At 43.0% G+C, this 25,653-nt stretch overlaps 3 protein-coding genes across 4 annotated transcripts in view; 1 reads left to right on the forward strand and 2 right to left on the reverse strand.

Moving 5' to 3' along the window:
• Positions 1–13,279, forward strand: part of MYO19 (myosin XIX) — an 88,556-nt gene extending 75,277 nt beyond the window's left edge. For both annotated transcript variants that reach the window (XM_063452099.1, XM_063452108.1), the window contains 5 exons: positions 2,226–2,368; positions 10,282–10,411; positions 10,877–10,962; positions 11,297–11,638; positions 12,103–13,279. In XM_063452099.1, the coding sequence (XP_063308169.1) occupies positions 2,226–2,368; positions 10,282–10,411; positions 10,877–10,962; positions 11,297–11,638; positions 12,103–12,219 (818 nt within the window). In that variant the 3' untranslated portion in view covers positions 12,220–13,279. The remainder of the gene's footprint in view (positions 1–2,225; positions 2,369–10,281; positions 10,412–10,876; positions 10,963–11,296; positions 11,639–12,102) is intronic.
• The window catches only part of DCAF6 (DDB1 and CUL4 associated factor 6), a 195,544-nt gene that overhangs the window by 19,629 nt on the left and 150,262 nt on the right, over positions 1–25,653 (reverse strand). The window lies entirely within an intron of this gene.
• On the reverse strand, positions 15,658–24,238 carry ZNHIT3 (zinc finger HIT-type containing 3). Its single transcript, XM_063444383.1, has 5 exons — positions 24,102–24,238; positions 23,865–23,896; positions 22,381–22,464; positions 19,942–20,007; positions 15,658–16,165 (listed from the first exon to the last, which is right to left on the reverse strand). Exons 1-5 carry the CDS (start codon positions 24,170–24,172, stop codon positions 15,975–15,977), a joined length of 444 nt encoding a protein of 147 aa, XP_063300453.1. The 5' UTR covers positions 24,173–24,238; the 3' UTR covers positions 15,658–15,974.

A 25,653-nucleotide genomic window follows, 5' to 3' on the forward strand; every position in this document is an offset into this window, starting at 1 on the left:
GAAAATCATTCACCAATGGGAGAGCAGGGAACTTGAAGCCTACTGATTTCATTTCTTATAGGGCCCCAGATTACAACGTGTACACTGTAACAACTTTCTTTTCTTGTTTCATACTGTTTCATGTACCTCTTCTTTTCCTTTTTCCTTTCTTACAAGTCGCTAACTGGCTGTGAGGATTTCCCCTGCTATTGCCACCTCTGCTTTCCACTGTTCTTTCTTTCTTATGATTGGATCGAGCACTCCTAAACAAACATTCCGGAGGTAACTGTAGTGTTTGTGTGCGAGGCATACAGTAATCATGTTAAAACAGAGCCTCCGCTATCCAAAGGACAAATACAACATTTCACATACCATTATACAAACGCACACTTAATCCACACACATGTGGGTAAGTGCCAATCTGGAAATGAGGTAAGTATCCTATCAAATATAGTAACTACTCAATATAAATAAATACATAGAGCAGGGTACAGAACAGTGAAAAACTTACATATAAATATTGTGACGGACCGCCTGGCACTCCGACTCGGTGCCTCCGCCAATAGCTGCTTCCTAGTAGCCTGCAGTACTATAAGCACTGCATCGGACACCGTAAGCACTGTAGCCCCTTAGCCACCGCGGCTTGGCTGAGGTCTCGCTGACCTCTCCTCCTCCAGAGACTATAGCAGGTCTGGCTGTGTAGCTCTTACAAGAGCTAGTGATTATAGCCAGTATAGCAATCCAAAGCAGGTATAGCTGTAACCTACAATCACTAGACGAGGCTGCGTGTTGAGGGTGAAGTGAACTGATTTTAATGGGGCCTCACTTGGCCTTTTATGACAATCCCCATGCAAGGGGTACTCCTACATGGACCTGATGGTAGACTGAATTACAGAGTCACAGGCCAATGGCTATCCAGCGCAAATTGTTGCCATGTTACAATGTTACAAAGGCATTTAACTCATAGCAATGGTGTGGCACTCTTCGCTGTATGCTAGAGACCGTGTGAAATGTAGCCAACGATATAATCGGCAACATTTCACACTGTCTCTAGCATACAGCAAGTGCCTTTGCAACATAGTACCATGGCAACAATTTGCTCTGGATAGTACTATTTTATACGCCCCGTAGGACTAGTTATCAAGCAGTCCACATTGAGCTGCTAGCAATAAGTGTGTATGTATTATTTTCTCAGCCAACATCCTTTCTGGTAGACTTGGTTATTTAGCAGCCCACCTCCAATTGCTAGCAAATAGTGTGCATCAATTTGTATTTCCTGCACATCATCCTAATGAAGCAGGACTGGTTATTTAGCAGTCCACTTTTAGTTGCTGGTAACAAGTGTGCATCAATTTGTACTTTTTATTGCACCATCCTAATGGTGGTCTGACACTTGCACCGATACTGTGGGGCTCTCGTATCCTCACGAGAGCGCTCCGAAGTGTCAGCCAACATTTTCCTTTTTTCTGTATATATACTATTGTATCTTTGTGGTTAGTCTTGTTTGTTTCAGTCCACTAGTTGGACTTTTTAATTTTATACTAATTAAATGTTAAGTTTTAATAGGACATAGGTTCCAGTACGGTATTCTATTCCAGCCACATCTGTTCTTAGTTCCACCCTCCTTCTCTTTCCCTTTTTGAATAGTTAAACCGGGGTTAACCCTCACATTGGAGGTGTGGCAACTTCAGGCTCCTAACCCTTTTGTTTCTTCCCTTTTCTTTTCTTAATTGCTTTAGATATATTTGGATAATTCGTACATTACTTTAGAAATGTTAAAATGACTCCTACTGGAATAATATAAGTAACTTTACTCTGCTAAAAACAATTGACAGACCGTCCTTTAGAACACTCTAACAAATATGTCAATCACTTATTTCAGAATTAAAAAGTAACCATATTACACATTGGGACATCCATCCACCCTCATAATGAATTCTTACTTCAATTGTTACTTTATTACATAGCTTGGGATAAATGGTAAATGTTGTATCAGCAGTTAATTGCTGATGAACAGAATACCGGAGATCATCTAATCTATGTATTTAGACAGATCGTAGTATTCATTTTCTTCTTGTTTTTTATGTTTGATGAGCTCTGTAGGGTTAGCCTCTATTATGGAGATGTTCATATTGCATTTAAACTACGACTGCGTATATGTACATAAAGCTTGCCTAACTGAAATGTGGCCATTATTGCACAGCTATAGCTATGTGAGTTAATCAGTATGTCTCATATAATTGCAGGGTCAGCTTCACAGGAGGAGAGCGATGCCTTGCGCTCCATGACACAGAATATTCTTCAAGCAGTGTTGCCTAAATTGGAGAGAGGGACAAACAATACACTAGCTCATTGTGGGACTACTAAAGTGTTTCTGACCCATTCTATGGTGAGCATCAGCATTCTCATGATTTCTTGCCAAAGGCATGTATTGTGTGTCCCACCTCCCCCCATCCAATCTAGCAGTGTCTTATCCCTGTCTTAACTGTACCCCAATGTCTTATCCGTCCCCCAATGTCTTGCCCTCTTACCATATTTTTTTTCTTCCCAATCCATCTCCCAGTTTACATTTTCAGTAACCAATGAATTAATTTCTGTGCGTATCTCCCAAAGTTTTTCACTGCTTTAATTGCGTATCTTTGATGGACAATCTTTGATTTTTCTAGGTCTGCCTTAGTTGTAATTTGCATAGCAAGATTAGGTTTTGATGGGTAGTACATGTGCAGTACATGTTTATGTGCAGAGCATCATATACCAATAATATGTCAATGAGTATTATGGCACTAAATAGGGATCTTCCTAAAATCCTACAGCCCCTGAAAAGAAAAAAAAAAATGATATGACAAATTTATGATCTAGATCAGGGGTAGGGAACCTTCAACAATCAAGATGCCGTGGACTACATTTCACATAATGCTTTTACAGCTATAATGATGGCAAAGCATCAGAGGAGATGTAGTCCAAAACATCTGCAATGCCGGAGGTTGCCTACCTCTGATCTAGTGAACTTGGCTCTTAGTTCTAATTACTCCCCAGGCCAGTATAGGACCATGCTCTGGTAATTGGCAGATCTTTAGAATGCTGCCCAAGATTTGCTCTTTATAAATAAAATGGAAATAATAAGTGCTAAATATTTTTTTTTTCTTCTGATATAACTAAGATTAGGGATGCAATGTCCTGTTTACCAGTCTTTGTAATGTGTTCAGTGTCACTTTATCCATGAGTAGTGTCACTATTTTGCCATCATCCTACTGCCAGCCTCTCCCATTTAATACCCCCATCATCCTACTGCCAGCCTCTCCCATTTAATACCCCCATCATCCTACTGCCAGCCTCTCCCATTTAATACCCCCATCATCCTACTGCCAGCCTCTCCCATTTAATACCCCCATCATCCTACTGCCAGCCTCTCCCATTTAATACCCCCCTCATCCTACTGCCAGCCTCTCCCATTTAATACCCCCCTCATCCTACTGCCAGCCTCTCCCATTTAATACCCCCATCATCCTACTGCCAACCTCTCCCATTTAATACCCCCATCATCCTACTGCCAGCCTCTCCCATTTAATACCCCATCATCCTACTGCCAACCTCTCCCATTTAATACCCCCATCATCCTACTGCCAGCCTCTCCCATTTAATACCCCCATCATCCTACTGCCAGCCTCTCCCATTTAATACCCCCATCATACTACTGCCAGCCTCTCCCATTTAATACCCCCATCATCCTACTGCCAGCCTCTCCCATTTAATACCCCATCATCCTACTGCCAGCCTCTCCCATTTAATACCCCCATCATCCTACTGCCAACCTCTCCCATTTAATACCCCCATCATCCTACTGCCAACCTCTCCCATTTAATACCCCCATCATCCTACTGCCAGCCTCTCCCATTTAATACCCCCATCATCCTACTGCCAGCCTCTCCCATTTAATACCCCCATCATCCTACTGCCAGCCTCTCCCATTTAATACCCCCATCATCCTACTGCCAGCCTCTCCCATTTAATACCCCCATCATCCTACTGCCAACCTCTCCCATTTAATACCCCCATCATCCTACTGCCAGCCTCTCCCATTTAATACCCCCATCATCCTACTGCCAGCCTCTCCCATTTAATACCCCCATCATCCTACTGCCAGCCTCTCCCATTTAATACCCCCATCATCCTACTGCCAACCTCTCCCATTTAATACCCCCATCATCCTACTGCCAACCTCTCCCATTTAATACCCCCATCATCCTACTGCCAGCCTCTCCCATTTAATACCCCCATCATCCTACTGCCAACCTCTCCCATTTAATACCCCCTCATCCTACTGCCAGCCTCTCCCATTTAATACCCCCATCATCCTACTGCCAGCCTCTCCCATTTAATACCCCCATCATCCTACTGCCAGCCTCTCCCATTTAATACCCCCATCATCCTACTGCCAGCCTCTCCCATTTAATACCCCCATCATCCTACTGCCAGCCTCTCCCATTTAATACCCCCATCATCCTACTGCCAGCCTCTCCCATTTAATACCCCCATCATCCTACTGCCAGCCTCTCCCATTTAATACCCCCATCATCCTACTGCCAACCTCTCCCATTTAATACCCCCATCATCCTACTGCCAGCCTCTCCCATTTAATACCCCCTCATCCTACTGCCAGCCTCTCCCATTTAATACCCCCATCATCCTACTGCCAGCCTCTCCCATTTAATACCCCCATCATCCTACTGCCAGCCTCTCCCATTTAATACCCCCATCATCCTACTGCCAGCCTCTCCCATTTAATAGCCCCATCATCCTACTGCCAGCCTCTCCCATTTAATACCCCCATCATCCTACTGCCAGCCTCTCCCATTTAATACCCCCATCATACTACTGCCAGCCTCTCCCATTTAATAGCCCCATCATCCTACTGCCAGCCTCTCCCATTTAATAGCCACATCATCCTACTGCCAGCCTCTCCCATTTAATACCCCCATCATACTACTGCCAGCCTCTCCCATTTAATAGCCCCATCATCCTACTGCCAGCCTCTCCCATTTAATACCCCCATCATCCTACTGCCAGCCTCTCCCATTTAATACCCCCATCATCCTACTGCCAGCCTCTCCCATTTAATACCCCCATCATCCTACTGTCAGCCTCTCCCATTTAATACCCCCCTCATCCTACTGCCAGCCTCTCCCATTTAATACCCCCATCATCCTACTGCCAGCCTCTCCCATTTAATACCCCCATCATCCTACTGCCAGCCTCTCCCATTTAATACCCCCATCATCCTACTGCCAGCCTCTCCCATTTAATACCCCCATCATCCTACTGCCAGCCTCTCCCATTTAATACCCCCCTCATCCTACTGCCAGCCTCTCCCATTTATTACCCCCATCATCCTACTGCCAGCCTCTCCCATTTAATACCCCCATCATCCTACTGCCAGCCTCTCCCATTTAATACCCCCATCATCCTACTGCCAGCCTCTCCCATTTAATACCCCCATCATCCTACTGCCAGCCTCTCCCATTTAATACCCCCATCATCCTACTGCCAACCTCTCCCATTTAATACCCCCATCATCCTACTGCCAACCTCTCCCATTTAATACCCCCATCATCCTACTGCCAGCCTCTCCCATTTAATACCCCCATCATCCTACTGCCAACCTCTCCCATTTAATACCCCCATCATCCTACTGCCAGCCTCTCCCATTTAATACCCCATCATCCTACTGCCAGCCTCTCCCATTTAATCCCCGCATCATCCTACTGCCAACCTCTCCCATTTAATACCCCCATCATCCTACTGCCAACCTCTCCCATTTAATACCCCCATCATCCTACTGCCAGCCTCTCCCATTTAATACCCCCATCATCCTACTGCCAACCTCTCCCATTTAATACCCCCTCATCCTACTGCCAGCCTCTCCCATTTAATACCCCCATCATCCTACTGCCAGCCTCTCCCATTTAATACCCCCATCATCCTACTGCCAGCCTCTCCCATTTAATACCCCCATCATCCTACTGCCAGCCTCTCCCATTTAATACCCCCATCATCCTACTGCCAGCCTCTCCCATTTAATACCCCCATCATACTACTGCCAGCCTCTCCCATTTAATACCCCCATCATCCTACTGCCAGCCTCTCCCATTTAATACCCCCATCATCCTACTGCCAGCCTCTCCCATTTAATACCCCCATCATCCTACTGCCAACCTCTCCCATTTAATACCCCCATCATCCTACTGCCAACCTCTCCCATTTAATACCCCCATCATCCTACTGCCAGCCTCTCCCATTTAATACCCCCATCATCCTACTGCCAGCCTCTCCCATTTAATACCCCCATCATCCTACTGCCAGCCTCTCCCATTTAATAGCCCCATCATCCTACTGCCAGCCTCTCCCATTTAATACCCCCATCATCCTACTGCCAGCCTCTCCCATTTAATACCCCCATCATACTACTGCCAGCCTCTCCCATTTAATAGCCCCATCATCCTACTGCCAGCCTCTCCCATTTAATAGCCACATCATCCTACTGCCAGCCTCTCCCATTTAATACCCCCATCATACTACTGCCAGCCTCTCCCATTTAATAGCCCCATCATCCTACTGCCAGCCTCTCCCATTTAATACCCCCATCATCCTACTGCCAGCCTCTCCCATTTAATACCCCCATCATCCTACTGCCAGCCTCTCTCATTTAATACCCCCATCATCCTACTGCCAGCCTCTCCCATTTAATACCCCCATCATCCTACTGCCAGCCTCTCCCATTTAATACCCCCATCATACTACTGCCAGCCTCTCCCATTTAATACCCCCATCATCCTACTGCCAGCCTCTCCCATTTAATACCCCCATCATCCTACTGCCAGCCTCTCCCATTTAATACCCCCATCATCCTACTGCCAGCCTCTCCCATTTAATACCCCCATCATCCTACTGCCAGCCTCTCCCATTTAATACCCCCATCATCCTACTGCCAGCCTCTCCCATTTAATACCCCCATCATCCTACTGCCAGCCTCTCCCATTTAATACCCCCATCATCCTACTGCCAGCCTCTCCCATTTAATACCCCCATCATCCTACTGCCAGCCTCTCCCATTTAATACCCCCATCATCCTACTGCCAGCCTCACCCATTTATTAGCCCCCTCATCCTACTGCCATCCTCTCCCATTTAATACCCCCCTCATCCTACTGCCAACCTCTCCCATTTAATACCCCGATCATCCTACTGCCAACCTCTCCCATTTAATACCCCCATCATCCTACTGCCAGCCTCTCCCATTTAATACCCCCATCATCCTACTGCCAACCTCTCCCATTTAATACCCCCATCATCCTACTGCCAACCTCTCCCATTTAATACCCCCATCATCCTACTGCCAACCTCTCCCATTTAATACCCCATCATCCTACTGCCAGCCTCTCCCATTTAATACCCCCATCATCCTACTGCCAACCTCTCCCATTTAATACCCCCATCATCCTACTGCCAGCCTCTCCCATTTAATACCCCCATCATCCTACTGCCAGCCTCTCCCATTTAATACCCCCATCATCCTACTGCCAACCTCTCCCATTTAATACCCCCATCATCCTACTGCCAACCTCTCCCATTTAATACCCCCATCATCCTACTGCCAGCCTCTCCCATTTAATACCCCATCATCCTACTGCCAGCCTCTCCCATTTAATACCCCCATCATCCTACTGCCAACCTCTCCCATTTAATACCCCCATCATCCTACTGCCAGCCTCTCCCATTTAATACCCCCATCATCCTACTGCCAGCCTCTCCCATTTAATACCCCATCATCCTACTGCCAGCCTCTCCCATTTAATACCCCCATCATCCTACTGCCAACCTCTCCCATTTAATACCCCCATCATCCTACTGCCAACCTCTCCCATTTAATACCCCCATCATCCTACTGCCAGCCTCTCCCATTTAATACCCCCATCATCCTACTGCCAACCTCTCCCATTTAATACCCCCATCATCCTACTGCCAACCTCTCCCATTTAATACCCCCATCATCCTACTGCCAGCCTCTCCCATTTAATACCCCCATCATCCTACTGCCAACCTCTCCCATTTAATACCCCCATCATCCTACTGCCAACCTCTCCCATTTAATACCCCCATCATCCTACTGCCAGCCTCTCCCATTTAATACCCCCATCATCCTACTGCCAGCCTCTCCCATTTAATACCCCCATCATCCTACTGCCAACCTCTCCCATTTAATACCCCCATCATCCTACTGCCAGCCTCTCCCATTTAATACCCCCATCATCCTACTGCCAGCCTCTCCCATTTAATACCCCCCATCATCCTACTGCCAGCCTCTCCCATTTAATACCCCCATCATACTACTGCCAACCTCTCCCATTTAATACCCCCATCATCCTACTGCCAGCCTCTCCCATTTAATACCCCCATCATACTACTGCCAGCCTCTCCCATTTAATACCCCCATCAACCTACTGCCAACCTCTCCTATTTAATACCCCCATCATACTACTGCCAGCCTCTCCCATTTAATACCCCCATCATCCTACTGCCAACCTCTCCCATTTAATACCCCCATCATCCTACTGCCAGCCTCTCCCATTTAATACCCCCATCATCCTACTGCCAACCTCTCCCATTTAATACCCCATCATCCTACTGCCAGCCTCTCCCATTTAATACCCCCATCATCCTACTGCCAGCCTCTCCCATTTAATACCCCCATCATCCTACTGCCAACCTCTCCCATTTAATACCCCCATCATCCTACTGCCAGCCTCTCCCATTTAATACCCCCTCATCCTACTGCCAGCCTCTCCCATTTAATACCCCCATCATCCTACTGCCAGCCTCTCCCATTTAATACCCCCATCATCCTACTGCCAGCCTCTCCCATTTAATACCCCCATCATCCTACTGCCAGCCTCTCCCATTTAATAGCCCCATCATCCTACTGCCAGCCTCTCCCATTTAATACCCCCATCATCCTACTGCCAGCCTCTCCCATTTAATACCCCCATCATCCTACTGCCAGCCTCTCCCATTTAATACCCCATCATCCTACTGCCAGCCTCTCCCATTTAATACCCCCATCATCCTACTGCCAGCCTCTCCCATTTAATACCCCCATCATCCTACTGCCAGCCTCTCCCATTTAATACCCCCATCATCCTACTGCCAGCCTCTCCCATTTAATACCCCCATCATCCTACTGCCAGCCTCTCCCATTTAATACCCCCATCATCCTACTGCCAGCCTCTCCATTTAATACCCCCATCATCCTACTGCCAACCTCTCCCATTTAATACCCCCATCATCCTACTGCCAGCCTCTCCCATTTAATACCCCCATCATCCTACTGCCAGCCTCTCCCATTTAATAGTTTCACTTCTTTTAAGTATACTTCAGAGAAACTTGTAAAGAACCAGTTTGAAAGAGAATATTTGAGGTAAAAAAAATATTAACCATAGTAGACAGGTAATGTGTTAGAAACTGAATTAAAGCAGCACTTTAACAGGTATCCCTTAAGCCCTGTCATAAATATCCCATAAAAGAGAAAGGAGTGTAATTAGCACACAAATAAAGCCAATGTAACGCATAAATCCAGTAAAACATAATTCCATGTAGCTATATTATAAAAGCTACGTGGCACCTAGCTATGTAATAGGAAGTTAAAGGGGATTTTTAATATTATATTTACCTATCTCTATATTTAACATTTATGTATTTGTAATGTTTGAGAAACAAAATGAAATGTAGAAATCCACAACTTTATTGTTCAATTGGATGACTCCATCATAGCTCCCTAGTAAACATTGTTATACATTCTGTTGATTGGCAGGTGCAAATAACCAGACAGAGAAGAGGAGACATTAAACCATGTTTGCCCTAGTTTTACCTTGTCTTAGAATATGTAATTTGCTATATTTCTTTATATATAAATGTAAAAGAAAACCGAGCACATCATGGAATAAATGTTGACTGAACACTCCATCACCATACTCACTGCAGCCCACAGTATGGTGCCCTGGAGCCCTCTCAGAGTTGACAACTTAACTGAGGTCCGCCTGTTCTGGAACCAGAAGCTCCCGCTAGGAAGACTATGATTTGACTACTTACCCTAGGAGGGTGCCAGGGTTCTCCTAGCACCATAACCACTTCAACAGTTCCTTTCCAATGTTTCTATATTACTAGTCCTAGGTCAGTCTGCCTATAACAAAGTATAAATATGAATCCTTAGGCATACTCTTGTAACAGAGCAGAGATGTTTGCCTTACAGATAGAACTACTTGAAGAGACCCGAACAGTGTCACTGTCACGGAGAGCATTTTGTATTCAGTGCTGCTGGAGGAGGTATATACAGAGGAAGCGAGCTAAGCAGCGATGGGCAGCCACGACGATACAAGCAGGTAATGTGAGCCTGTTTCACTCTGCAGATCTGATAACTCCTGCTACACTTTGCTTTATAGGTAGAATCATTGTGATAGAACACAAAGTCATCTGTATCATAATCCTAATTGTTATGCTCATCTAATTAATATGGGTGGATGGACAATTCTACCTATAAGAGAATTTGGAGCTGGTGTTGTTAAAACGTTTATTTTATTTTTGTGAATTGCTATGTTTTGAGTTTTTTCTTCTTTTGATTCAAAACACATCTCCCCACCTTGCTTCATTCTATTCCTGTGGAATGGGCTGTTGTTTTTTTGTGTCTCCATCCGTACCCATCACCACCACCACCACCCCACCCCTGTAAGGTTGTATCAACTAGGAGTCTGATTAGTGCCAATCAAATGTAATATTTTTAAAATGACAAGATCTAGCATACAAGCCCTTATTCATGTGACAAGCATGTATTATTTTCTATTCTTTAGTTGTCAGACGCTGGCTAACAAAGAAGCACATTGAAAGGATGCATAGGTCTGCAACAATTATAAAGAGAAGATGGAAGAAATGGAAAGTAAGGAATTTACATCATATCGTGGTTTGGGATATTTTTTTTGTTTTTTCAATACACAAAAATCCTAATAAAATATCAAGTTGTACATTTTTCCACAATGTTAACTCCCCAAAGTTAGGAGTTCCCATATATATGTCTTTTTGTCATGGACAAAAATAACTTGGATACAAAAAATTTTTTTTCTGAAAGTAATCATTTGATCCAAAAATATTGTTCAGCATTTTTGTGCTTGGATAAAAACAAAACAAAACAAAAAAAAACAGTCTAAAAAGACAAACAAAAAAAACAAGGAATGCATTATACGTTTTTTTTTTGTTTTTTTTTTCTATTAAAGGCAAAAATGGAAGCATTGGCTGCAATGGAGCTTGATGACACTACAGAAGATGTGGAAAACCTCAATCTATCGATTCCAGGCTCTCCAGTTAAAGTGGTTGATGCATCTAAGACTAATTCCCTTCAGGACAGACCTGGCGCTAATCATGCAATACTCCAGTCATGGATTCTTGGCCTTGTCTTGTCTAGAGCACCAGTCATCAGAAAGAATGTCCTGGCTGATGGGTTCAAAAGGCACCTGTATCTTCTGGCATGTGTGGACATCCTAAGAAGAAATAATGGATACAAGATAGAAGCTAATCGATCAGAACCTGGTATTACTTCCATCAGAGCTCAACCACAGGTAAAGTTCAAAGCACGCATTACTTAAAAATCCCTTAATTGCGGTTAACAGCCAGGGGTGGTCGGTGTTCTGAGCCAATAAAGTTATGTTCAGGTGGATTCGTATCAGTTCGGGAAAATTAAGCCTAGGTTCGGGCAACCTCAGGGAATGTTACCCGGTCTGCCGCAGAGATGTTAATTGAATACACGCCACCTAGTTAGAAGCAGCAGAGCAGACCTCTACAGCTTTGTGTGTGTTACTGTATTAACACCTACAGTAATTTCCCCTCCATCCTTCTACCCTCCACACAGTTCGTTTGGCCCTGCTTGAGAACACTTCCCTAAGCATGGCAACCCTCTGTATATAGATCTCCCCCCCCCCCCTCCTATCTATGAAAGAAAATGTAAAATTAACTTGTGTATACCATTTAAAGGTATTAATTAATGAATCCGCTGATCACATTTTTGTTTCCTGCTTTTTTCTAGGGGGCGATCAAGTTCCATTACAAAAGGTCTCCGCTCCATTTTGCAAACATCTGTCCTCAGACCTTAAACTGTGGGATGACTGGATTCAATGAGATTTTGCTGGAAAGAACAAAATGAGGACAGCCATAACAAACAAATATTTTATTAAATTGCAAGATGCACTTTTTTTCCTTTTACCTACATGTTTTCTAATCCAAACACTACAATATTATTTATTGGTACCTGCGTAGCTTACCGATCAAACCCCAGATGGTTAGAAGTAGAATATGAATGTACTAATGTTCTAATTTCATGGCTGTGCGCAGACCTCCTGCAGTAAAATATTGCTTTTTGTATGTTCTTGACCGAACAGTATATGAGCAGTGATTTAATAATGGTTGGGGATTCTAGCGTGGAAATAAGATGATTACACTATTTTGTTCTATATAAATACTAAAACTATTGCACTAAGAAATTTGGATGTGTCATAAAAATGATCTGCATTTGACATTTTAGTATGACTACAGAAATGCATATTTTTAAATCTATAACCCCTTATAATTCTAAACAGATGTTTGTTCAATTATTTCTGTATATCAATTTGTTGTAAATATCAGTTTGTTAATACAACACAAACGGGTGGCCGTTTTTGTAAATTCAATATGGACAATAGAAGAAAAAAAGTTTTTAAAAAAACAAAACCAAACTAGTGCTGGACAGGTCTATATTCATCATTTTTATATTTACACGTATTTATGAAACTAAATATCACAATATTTGTGTTAAATCTACTGCCAAACATTTTTGACAATAAAATAGAATCATTCCTTTGACTCTTAAACGATCACTCCAGGCATCATAACAACTTCGTCGAAATGAAATTGTTATGGTGCCAGGAATACCTTTCAAACTCAATTCAAACTCAATCTTTCTGCCCTTCAGTTTTCTAAAAAATCTCTAAACTGGAAGGTTCTTGCAGAGATGCTACTGATTGGCTGACAACAGGCACCTGATGCCATCAGCCAATCTGTAAATCCTGATTTATAAAACGGAATTGAAAAAGAAAAGTTTTATGAATGGAGATTCACTGATTGGCTGAGAGTTTAAGCTATTCGCTCTCAGCCAATACACACCGCCACCTACTGCTTCTGCAAGAGCCTTCTGGTTTAGAGATATCTATAAAACAGGAGGGCAGAAAGATTTGACGCTGGAACAAAGACTGTGGGGTAATTTTGATGAAGTTGTTATGGTGCCTAAACTGTTCCTTTAAGACTTTATCTTGTACACATTTGTGCCACACTCAATAAAAATGCATTTGGAAAAGAAAAATAGAATCATTTTCTTATTGCTGAGCTTTGCTGCTTTATGGTACCAAGCTAAAATGTACCCCACATCACTGAGATAGATAAAATTGAGCTGGACTAAGGATGTGTTGGGTAAGCTTGCTAGAGATTTTCTTTTCAAAACTAAACATTTTGCAATTGATAAAGGATGGATAGCTAGGAAAATATATTGTTCTACAATTCTGTTGTCCAAAAAAACAAAAAACTTTTACAATGTATTGCAATATTATTATTTTATAGCTGCATCATTGGATTAACACAGATATGGAGTTTTGGAACAAACTTTCGAGAGATCTATCCTTTATCAAGCAAGAAATCTTTAATAAAAGGAATTCCAAAATTGTGTTATTGAAATTAAAAAAGTGAATTCTAACTTAATGTAACTTTCTTTTCTTGGCTAGTTTCCATAGTAGCATCTCATGTAAGGTGTCAACCTAACCAATTAATCAGGATAGCAGTTGGCAATTAAATTGTAAATTCTCCAACCCTTCCATATTACAGTAGTCTTAATAAAAAGTTCCAGAATTTTTAAATCAGAAGGGAAGGATCATGTGATACTGTTGTAAGAAGTAGCCAACAAAACAAAGTGACTGAATTAGAATTAAAGGGACACTATAGTCACCAGAATGATTACTCACCAGAACTACATTATGCTGTAGTTATTCTTTGCAGTAGACACTGTCTTTTCATAGTAAAAGCAGTGTTTACATTGCCTCCTAGGGACACCTTAGGTGCTCTGCATGGAGACGCTGAACTCATAGATGCATTGATTCAATGCACCTCTGAGGAGATGCTGATTGGCCAAGCTTCCTTGCTGATTTCCGCCAATCCAATGCTTTTCCTACAGCAAAGCATTGGATTGGCTGAAATCATAAATTTTCTAATGTCAGCAAGGAGATGGATCAAGCCCAGCACCCGTGCTGGAAATAATGGGGTGGGTGGGGAACAAACAACCTAAATGGTGGTGTTAACACTATAGGGTCAGGAATACGTTTGTGTTCCGGACAATATATTGTTCCTTTAACTTTCTGGGTTTCCTATCTAACCAAAGCAGCATCACATATGGAATGGACGACAACCAGGGATTGATATAAGACTAATATGCGAACTTAATTTTTGTAGGCATGTGAGAGTAGAAGATTCTTTTGGCAAACCGTTTCATTGTGAGATCTGACATAGAAGCGATAATGGTTGGCCAGGAAAAAGCTTCTAATTTACTAGAGAATAGTCACTCAAAAATGTGTATGTGTAAAGGAGTATTGCAAGACATATATATATATATATTTTTTTTTTACAGCTGCCTCACTGGACGAATGTACAAACCTTTTCAAATGATCTATATGTTTTAGTTTCAAAATCTGTTAGTCTGAATGGATCCCTTTCAGTTTCCCTTGAAATATCAGTTTTGTTCTACAAGAACAACATTGTTCTATCAATATGTTCTACTTATATAAACATATAACAAATTAGAACTTGTGATGTGAACCCCTCCACTCTATGGAACCTATTCACATAAAAGATTACAAAGCTGCAACAAGCTATTAGAGGGTCAGAAATATTTCAGCAGTCAAATAACTCAGTTTTAGCACACTAGCAATCCTTACAAGTCTCCTATTAATCAAAGTAATAGCTTTTTAAACCAGGTAAATCATGACGAGAAGAAATGTCATTTTAGGCAAAGGTTTAAATGTCCACATCACATGATTGTTTTGATATGTTTTCTACTAGTGTAAGGCCATCTGCTACTGTCAATCACTGTAGCAGTGTTCACTTAAATACTTCTTTGGGGGGGAGGTTAACACCATAAAGAGCACACTGCCAGAAATCTGATGAATTTTGGATTAATTCCCTAGGAGAAATAATCAAAACCAGACAGTAAATGAAATCCATGAACTGATACAAATAAATATGATCCAACAATAAATGTTAGAACTTTGGAGAACATGAAACCTTAAAATTTGTTAGAATCTCTTATTGTCTCTATGGTGGTCCATTATTATTTTATGGAGACTGTTTGCTCAATTTTGACGACAATCTCAAATGCTACCAAATTTTTTCACTTTAAAATAAAACAATCACATTTGCATGAACAGTCATTGACTTTAATGATGAGGTCAAATGCAATTTTGCTTCATAGAAGTTTTAGATCAAATACAATTCAATCAGATGTATTCCATTAAATTTCACTAAGCAAGTCTTTCCATCACTTTAAGTGAACATTTGTACTGAGAGTTTGTTTATTGTGCATAGAACACATTGTTTGGCTGATTTAATTCAGTCATCCAGATAAACCTGCCACTTATCTGGGATATAGTACAACATTGTAATCCACCTTTAGGAACAGAGCATACAGTTTTGGTTTTGAGTTCTTTCATTCGTCTCTTCTCCATGACTTGTTTTGCAGAAGTCTTGCACTCTGTTTATTACTCAAAATGCATGCAAACAGCAAGGAGTTGTTTGATTTGATAGAAGGTAAACCCAAGACTAAATGGCCATGTCTGACAATGCTGTTTTATTGACTGGATTGTCTACATGAATGTTTTGCAGATCTCATTCCGGGAATCTGTTTTCTTTCTCGTCGGGTTCCACCACACTTAAGCATCTGTCTGCAAATTCTGCAAACAGTGGTTCTTGCATGTATTCCTTCAAGGTCTGTTCTCTTTTCTCTGACTGGTCGAGAGTTAGAAGTAGCCTCCGGAGATGTGGATTAAGGAGTAATTGCTTCAGTTCTTTAGATTCCCCTGGTGAATGCCAAGAATACAAAAGTTACTAAATAAAGACTGATCACTAGAATGTCAACCATCACAAACCATGAAGCCTTCCTTCTGTGCTATTACAGGAAGACTCCTAAGCATCATAACTACAGCTCACTGTAGTGGTTATGGTGCCAGGAATTCATTGCAGGTAGTCATAGTTTTAGAATGATTTAACTTCTTACCTGATGTCCACAGACAATCTGTCCATCTGAGCTAAACCAAGCAGTTCTGCATACCCCAGGTAACAAGTCAAACAGTTTGACTACTTACAATGGGGGGAGCACCATACTAGTTATGGTGCCTGGAGTGTTCCTTTAATGTGAATAAGAAAGAAAAAAAAAAAAAAAAAAACCTTGTGCTCGCGGGTGTGGCACAATCAAGTCTGAATGCGCAGTTTAAGGGATTTTATAGTGTTAGGAATACAAATCTATCCCCAGTGGCACATAAAGGGTTTAAAAAAAAAAAAACGTTATTCACCTCCTCCAGCGCCGATGTTACTCGGCACTCCACCTCCTCCAGCGTCATTCGATTGGGGGATGCACATGCGCGGTGAGAACACTAGGCCCTCCCCCTAGAAAACCAGTGAATTAATTTCAGTGATGCTGGATGTCCTCATTTTAGGTAAACTCCCGCAGGAACCTCTAGTGGACAGGGACATTGTACCCAGATCATTTCAATTATATAAAGTGGTCTCAGTGCCTATAGTGTGCCTTTTTTGCTGCAGCAAGGTTAAAGCTCCCAGGGTCCAGAATAGAAGTCCCACACCTTGTAAATCCTTGTGGAAACTTCCACCAAGCTATTTTCTCTAATAAAAGGAACACTATTGGGTCAGGAACGCAAACTTGTATTACTGTTTCTGTTACCCATAGTATTTAATCCCATAGGGAAAGCACTGGATGAGATCGGCAAGGAGACGGGACCAAACACCGTTTTAGCCAATGAGCACCTCCTCATTGAGATGCTTTGAGTCAATGTTTGTTTTTTGTGGGAATAACACAATGCAATCTTCCTTAAGATTGTAACTGCAGGGGGGGGCGTGGCCAGCTGAGCAGCTAACAAGACGTGCTGGTGTGGAGCTCCGGCTGAAACACACTGAAAAAGACATCAATCTGCCACGAAAACACAAAAAAAAGACCTGAAAAGCAGATCAATATTGCCCCAGACACCCTTGACATCGAGATGGGGAGAAAACATAAAAAATTATCCAGCCTGGAGGGCTCCTACATGCCTGACATCAGAAGGTCCTTTGACAGGCCGCAAAAGCAGACACAGCCAAAGATGGCGCAGGATAGGAGCCACAGCTCCAGTGAATCAGAGGCATCGACCCATGCAGAGAACCCCCCTCCGACCGCTCGGAATGCCAATGCGGTATACCGGACAGAGGAGTCTGACACAGATGATTCGCCTTCCACAAAAGGTGACATCAAAAAGTTACTGCTCGACTTACGGAGGGTATGGAAGTCAGACCTGGACGAGGTGCGGACTGAAATAACCGGGATCACAATGCGTCTAGGCGCTGTGGAGAACCGGGAAGGGGATAGAGACACACAACTTGCAGAGACCCAAACCCAGGTGACCTCCCTGTCCCAGCAACTCCAACGACTCACCCGCTCCGTGACCGCAATGGAAACGAGGCACCGCAAGAGAAATATCCGCATCCGCGGGACTCCTGAAACTCTAGGCCCAGAAGCCTTACTGGAGTTCACAAACAAACTGGCAATCGCTATGGGAGCTAAGAAAAATGGCGAAATGTGGCCCATCACAGCGGCATTCAGGATTCGAAAGGCCCTGGCCGCGCCCGCTGATGCACCCAGGGACATCATCGCCATAACTCGGGACATTTCAATTAAAGCGGCAATCATGGCCCACTCACGGAAAACGCCTACTACCACAGTGGATAACATCCACATCAAAGTATTTGATGACTTACCCTTTAATACCTTGTTGGAAAGAAGGAGGTTTCTGCCAATCACCCGGCAGTTAAGAGACCTGGGCATCAGATATCGCTGGGGAGCATCGGGCACGCTAGTGGTCCCACACGGCGACCGAATCCTCTCATTGTCGGCAGAGGAGGACCCCACTAATTTCTTGCAGACGCTCCGACTCCAACAACCCGTACCCCCTGCAAAAGGGAAAGGCAAGACCCCATGCACTACCGGCAAAGACACGGAGCGGGAGGGCAGCTCTGTGAAGGCAGCGGCACAGAGAATGCCGATTCTACAGCACCCTCCATAGGACTGCCCGAGCGTAGGAGGGCTGACCACACACGATGGACACACGGGTGACAATTGGGATTAGCAAACCCCCACACCCTTTACAGACCCCTTAACTGACAACTCTTTAACTGTTTGAATGCTTATAATGTGTTCATTTTTTTTTATTTATTTATTTATTTTATTTTTTTTTCTTGGTTTTGTGTTTCACCTTAATTTTTTTTATATATTGTTACTTTATGCTTTGCCCTTATAATCTCGTTGGTGACAGCAACACCGTAGAGAGGGATAGAGACATCATGCACAGAAACCCTATTATGACACCATGGCCAGCTAGGAGCGATTAAATAAGAATGACCTAGGTGTATAGCTGACCTAAGCTAGGTTGCATTTTCATCTCCCTGTAATGATTGAGTATACGTTACCACAGAACCAGTGGAGATTCCCTCCACGATAGAAATTAAGATTTAAAAAAAAAAAAAAAAAAAAAAAGTAAAATACACACAGACGATAATTAAAGATAGGGAAAAACCGCGAAAAGCAACTTGTACCTAACTGTCTGCTTAGCCGGATACAGGGCTTATTTTTAGCCAAGACGACTCGCAATACCCTCCCTGATGCTAGAAACTCCCCTCATAAATTGCATTATCTCAACAGGTTAGCTATGCCAGCAAACCTAAAGGTGGACACCCCTACTACAGACTCCTAAACTTGTCATTATCCTTAGAAGTGTGGGGCTGATGTTATTATATATTGGCATTATCATTTTGTTTTCTTTATTGATCTTTTCTCATTCAACAATGTTTTTACTTCAAGTTAAGTTTACCCAATATAAACGTGGGCAGTATCACTTCATACCATCTCTCTGTTAACCAAGAATGGCCAGTAACTGCTATTGCGGTTTTACGGACGCGTATGTACCAATATACCTGCAATGTCTCAACAGGTCGGCTACGCCAGTAAACCCAAAGGTGTATGCCCCCGCTACAGACTCCTAAACATGTCATTATCCGTAGAGTTGTGGGGCTGATGTTATTATATGCTGGCATTATCATTTTGTCTTCTCCATTTATCTTTTCTCTCTTAATAATGTTTTTTACTCAAAGCTAAGCTTACTTAATATAAAAATGTGCAGTATCATTTAATACCATATTTCTGTTAACCAAGAATGGCCGGTGATAGCTGTTGTGGCGTTACTGGCGTGTATGTACTAATCTACCTGCACTCAAAAATAAAGAATTAAAAAAAAAAAGATTGTAACTGCAGCTAATAGCAGCAGGGGAGTTAACAGAATTAAGGGTGCTTTTTTTGTTGTTGTTGCAAATTCATAGTCTCTACTAAGGTAACCACATGCGGTAAGGTTCTACCAGTCAGGTGTATCCACAGAACAACCTCAACAGCGTGTTAAACAAAACTGAAATAACAGAGGCATAAAGATCCCAAATAAGAATGGTTGACAAAGTAGTGGGTCATAATTTCCAATGTGAGCATATGAATTACTTTTTTTAATCACTTGCATGACCACACCTATGGCAGGCTATATCTTACCCATCAACTTTAGTTTGTTTTCAGAGATTCTGTCAGATTCATCTTCTCCATCCAGCAAATCACTTACTGTTGATCAAGCGTGAGAGAATAAAACTTGTTAGATCACACAGGAAGAAGGTAAATACTTGCGAAGTCACATAATTCAGAGAGTCAAAAACTGTTGGTAACTATCAATGACATCTACACAGAGTGGACATCGAAGGTATATTGAACAGAGTTTATATAACTTTAAAATCCCTTTTCTTGGGTAAGGTTTCATAGCAGTTATAATATTATTTATTTATTTTTGTCAATCTTTTATTTTATTTGTGCTTAGAAAGAACAAACATGTTTGCACTGCCACAACAGCTGGCATTGAGAAACTTTGCACATTGTTTTGTTATAAGTAACAGAGTATGGAACAAGTTGATTAGTTAACAAGAAGCATAGCCATGCTGAGCAATGTTCAGCTTACAAGTGGTAAAAGGAACCCGTAAAGGGTAGGGGTGAGTTAAGTGAAGTGGGCCTCACCTGCGTATTAACAACCTGCACATCATACAATATGCTTTTCCATATGTTAGTTATTCGCTCAGAGTGCTTCCAGGCATGCATGTTTGCAAATTGTCAGTCATATTTATATTTACAGTCAGAGTACCTAGTACCAGATCAATTGAGGGACTGAATTATATTCATTCGGTCACGTTTTATTCATTTATGTATACAAACTTAGTGTAAGGGTGGGCTTACTGCGTTTGCAGGTACATGCAAATAAGCTAAATGCCTCAAGATTGAAGCATGTAATGCTTTAGGCTAGCCTATATTTCTACATTCACAAGTGTTCAGCTGTATCACATATATCTGTATAGTAATATCAGGCTGAGGCAAACCAGGCTATCATGGTGAGACTGAAATTAATTACTGAACTCATAAACCAGGGAGGCTCGCTATAAAGGAATACTGTGAGAGTACATGCTTGAAATTCAAGGGAAAAATGTTGAGAAGCAAAACAAAAATATAGCACAGTCAGGCATTTTGCAGGGTAAGTCCTCTAGGAGACATCGAACTGCCTAAAGGTATAACCTGGTCGAGTCCTCCCGGGTCGGCCACCCGCAGGTGCACTGCCATGGAGTGTATACTCTGGTGCTGCAGGCTAAACGTACGGGGGCCTGCGCGTCAAGGTAGCATCTGGGTTGATTACGGCAGTCCAACGACCAATGTTTAAGTGTAAGTCCAAGTTCAAGTGCTCGGACTTGAGGTCCCTCCGGTGATCTAGTTGGGGTGTCTTGTCTCCCCACTATCAGCTTAGCAGGGCAGCTGCGGCAGACGGTAGTTTGCTGGAGCTGGGAGTGATCTTTAGGTAAGTATCGTGTCATGTCTCTGCTGCCCAGCGTGTGCAGGGGGAGGAGGTTCACGGCCTTGTGGTCGGTCAGCCAATACCTCTGCTGGGCATTGTGTGAGACAGCATCCAAGGGTATCGGTGAGCGGCACGGGTTTACGGGTGGTGTAGAGCCTCTCCCCCGCTCCAGGCCTTATTGATGGTCGGCACTGTTGGGCCACAGACTCGGGTGCTCTGGCAGGCCGGGTCTTTTCCTTGGCGGACGCTACGGAGGGGCCTGATGTTTTTCCACCGCCTGCGGTTTGTGGCCCTCTGGCGGTGTGGTCTGTGCCTCGGAGGGGTGAGCCTCACGACCCTCGGCCTAGATGGGCCCTTGCCTTTGTGTGCAAGTTTCGTTGCTGCGCCCGGGGAGAGGGTTGGTCCAGCCTGCTCTCCCTCACCTTCTTTCTGGAGGCAGGCGGTGGTTGAGGCGCTCGCCGCTCCAGCATCTCCCAGAAGCGCTGGAGTAGTGCGTCTATCCGTTCATGTAGTGGCTGGTAGGGCGCCATTTTAGGCGTGTGTTCCTCCTCCTCCTCCTCCATCTTGCGATCAGGGAGTATGCCTCTTTGGATCGTCGGATCATATTGCGTCTTGCGAGCCAGGGCTGTGAGGACCGGGATAACCCCCGCCGGTCCAAAGGGGGGGGCATGGGCTCTGCATAGTTTCAGAATATTGTGATGGCGGTGGGGGAGCGGCCGTCTCCCCTGCGCCAGCCGCTTGTGTAGGCCGCATGAGCCAGGATGGAGATTCCGTCTGGGTGGGCGTCATGAGTGGTGTCCCTAGGTGAGTCCCTGTTTTGTGTGCCTTGTCAGGGGCAGTGTGTGTCTTTTCTCTGTTGGAACAGGCAGTTTTTAGGCTTAGTCAGTCGTTTGGTGCGGGAGCCCCAGGGAGACACGTCCGTTCGGCTCTGCGGTCAGGCCCCGCCCCCCTCTAATATTATTTAAATTGGTTAATTGGAATGACAACTGCTGGTGTACAGAGTACAGTTTACTTGTCCCCAACAGGTTAACTTTGCAAACAAACATTTCATAATCTGGATCATACTGATGGCCATTTTATTTGTAAACCTTGAAAGCAATTCCTACCGTTTCCTTGCAATAATTCTGGGGCTTTTGAAGCAGGTGAAAGGTCATCCTTACCAGGAGGGGTTAAGTCAGGAACACAGATTTCTGCGGGGTGAGGGGAAAAAGACAGGACATATATCCATTAATGATGTTACCGGAGTGCATTTTGTATTACAACTAGAATTTTAACAAATCAGCTTTCACAAGATGATATTTAAATTATTCAAATTCACTGTTTAGTAAATAGAAACATAGAATGTGACGGCAGAGAAAAAACGTTTGGCCCATCTATTCTGCCCACATTAGGTTTATTTCCTGAATTGGGAACTATGGAGAAATATTTAGGAAAAATATCCCTAGTTACTATTTTTCCCTATGCTAAGCAGTTTTGGAATGCATTTGTCAATTCTCAAAAAAAAATTAAAATAACTGCAGTTTAGCGAATAAACGCTAAAATGTTCAGATGAGTAGTTTGAGTAATTTAAAGGGACACTATAGTCACCTGAACAACTACAGCTTAATGTATTTGTTCAGGTGAGATCTATAGCTCCCTGCAGCCTCTCTCATGTAAACACTGTATTTTCAGAGAAAATACAGTGTTTACATTGATTGATAGGAATACCTCCAGTTGCTGTCACTCAGACGGCCACTAGAGGCACTTCCTATCATGCAGGGCCCTAAAAAGGCCCTGTACACGTCAGACGTTTGAAAATACGTCTGATGTGTGCTGGAGAGAGAAGGCACTGTGTGCGCGCCTTCTCTCTCCAGCCTGTCAGCAGAGGAGGGGGGCGGGCAAAGACCGCGAGCTGAGCTGTCAGTCAGCTCAGCTCGCGGCCGCTCACACCGCGCGCTTGTGCGGTAGTGCGCTGAGGACTTCAGAGGGCGGCATGAATGGCGCCCTCTGAAGTCTGTGCGCATGTGTGGCGAAGCCGTGCATGCGCACAAGGGAGCAATGATGCTTCCAAATGGAAGCGTCTGATTGCTCCCTGCTCGCGCCCGCCTATTTCGTCATTTTGACGAAATAGGGGGCGCGGCTTTACAAGGCTCCCGGCGCTGGAACCAGGTGAGTAAACAGGGGCTCCCTGGAGAGTCCCTTTAACCCCTTAAGGACATATGACGTGTGACATGTCATGATTCCCTTTTATTCCAGAAGTTTGGTCCTTAAGGGGTTAATGTATTATGCAAAATATAAAGAACACCGAGTATACCTGGCAGATAACTTATTTTATCGTAAGCTTTAATATGAATCAATCAAGGCTGCCCAGTGAGTGGAGCGCCTCTTCAATATCAGAGACATCTGTAATAGTGCACTCACACTAAACCACATCAGAGTGCCAGTAACTAGATTTTCCTAGACTTTCTACATATCCTTCATCTAACAAATATTAGTAACACCATACAATTTGTGATTTAATTTTATCCAAATAAAGATTGTTGCCATGTTAAATCATAGATTTTACGATGAAACAGATAAGTAATTAGAAGTATCAAAAGTGAGCAATTACCTTTATGTTTCTTACAGCAAGAAACGGAACAGCTGTAAAAGAAAGTAAGACAAATATTGTTAGAGGAGATAGTAAAAGATTGTATACCAATAACGGTGGTATTAAGTGCTGGGGTTGAAATAACTGCTGCTGAATAACCAGTTCATCCCATGGTACCCGCCTGGTTGGTGTGATGATTAATGCTCTCTATATGACTATATTAAACCAAGTCGAATAATAACAACCGTATCCACTTACTATCGGACCCTGCAGCTCGGGCAGCGATATTTCGGGGAGCCCTCGGAGCACACAGTGCACGATCCCTGCATGGCGACCTAGAGAGCAGCCTCTACTGCTGGCACAGAGCGGAGCAACACGTGCACAGACCACTTCCGGGTTGGCCAGACTAAAGCAATCTATTGTCAGAAAGCTGCACGGTGATAGTCTTTCTACATACAGCCTGCTCCAGTCTGGTATAAACTGTTGCTGAATAAGGAATGGGTATACTTAGTACCTTGTCTGGGCCAAATAGCCATGTCTTTAGCCACATTCATTTTCCTCGGTGCTGATATATATATATATATATATATATATATTGTAGCCATAACTGTTTTTTACACACACACACATATATATTTTTTTATTTTAGCCTTGTACTGGAGAGAGCCCCAGATGGATTTTTTCCCCAAGTAAGTGGGTTAATCTCATAAGAGCATACATTATGTTGTTAGAGTAGGACCTGCCAAAGATGGGGTACATTGACGTTGTGGCAGGCTTATGCAATGTATGATCATATAATGTAACTAAACCCCCATTATTTGTGCCCAGATTAGGTGTTTTAAAAAAAAAAAAACGAATAATCTGGCAACTTTGAAGTTGCGGTTTAGTGGATAGGTGAGTGCGCTGGATCTTGTGTAGTGTGTGTGTGTGTGTATATATATATATATATATTTTTTTTTTTTTTTTTTTTACATGTATTTTTTTTTTTTTTTCACATTTAGAGTTTTTATTTTCATACAAACAAAAGGAAGGGGGTGGGGGTACAGAATAAAAAAGGGGGAAAAAGGGGGGGGGGAGGGAGAGGTCGACAAGACCGATACAGCATTTCTTTGGATAACAGGCAATATGTGATACAATATAGGTTTAAGCATCAGGCATTCCAGCAGATATTCATCCTTCCCTATGTCTAACCTATTGGTACCCCTAGGTTCCGTCATGTAAACTCTTGGGTGTCCTTTTGGGTTCAGTGTCCCAGCAATGGGAGCCAAGGCTTCCACAATTGTACTATTCTGTCAGTTTTGATATATGAGTCTGTTATGGTACTTTTTAGCAGTAAACCAAAATGTTTAAATGTCTATCTGTTCCTGTCCAAATCAATAAAATAAATTGCGTATATACGCTGAAGTAATTAAGTCTGACACACAAGGTTCAGGTTAAAATAACTTCGAGAAAATTTATTGGCAAGTGATTAAAAAGTGGACGCGCAGGTCCTTTTAAGAGACATTTTACGTCATCATTGATTATTAGAATATCAGTAAATAAACATCATTAATTGGATTAATTGTCAAGTGTCGGGATTAGTGTCCACCTATCAATATTATTAATTGGCTCAAAAGACTAAGTGGTTAATCCCGTGTCCACCCACCAAGAGGTGGGATTGTTCTGGACACGGGTGGGGGACAAGGGGTCTTGAGCGTCATTTTACACGGTCGGTGATCTCAGGCCTCGTGGCCAGGTGCAAGGTCTCTTATGAATAGAACATTTCATTACTACTGTGTTCGCATGGCCTTCAAATTATACTATGTTGCAA

This window comes from Pelobates fuscus, chromosome 1 (genome assembly GCF_036172605.1).
Source record: "Pelobates fuscus isolate aPelFus1 chromosome 1, aPelFus1.pri, whole genome shotgun sequence".
NCBI lineage: Eukaryota > Metazoa > Chordata > Amphibia > Anura > Pelobatidae > Pelobates > Pelobates fuscus.

Excerpts from the sequence above, each read along its gene's own strand:
- ZNHIT3 (XM_063444383.1), bottom strand. The coding sequence starts at position 24,172 with ATGCAGGGATCGTGCACTGTGTGCTCCGAGGGCTCCCCGAAATATCGC. Across the intron at positions 20,008-22,380 it reads AGAATTATTGCAAGGAAACG|TAAGTGATTTGCTGGATGGA; the intron begins GTAGGAATTGCT and ends CTTGATCAACAG. Across the intron at positions 16,166-19,941 it reads AAACAAACTAAAGTTGATGG|GGGAATCTAAAGAACTGAAG; the intron begins GTAAGATATAGC and ends GGCATTCACCAG.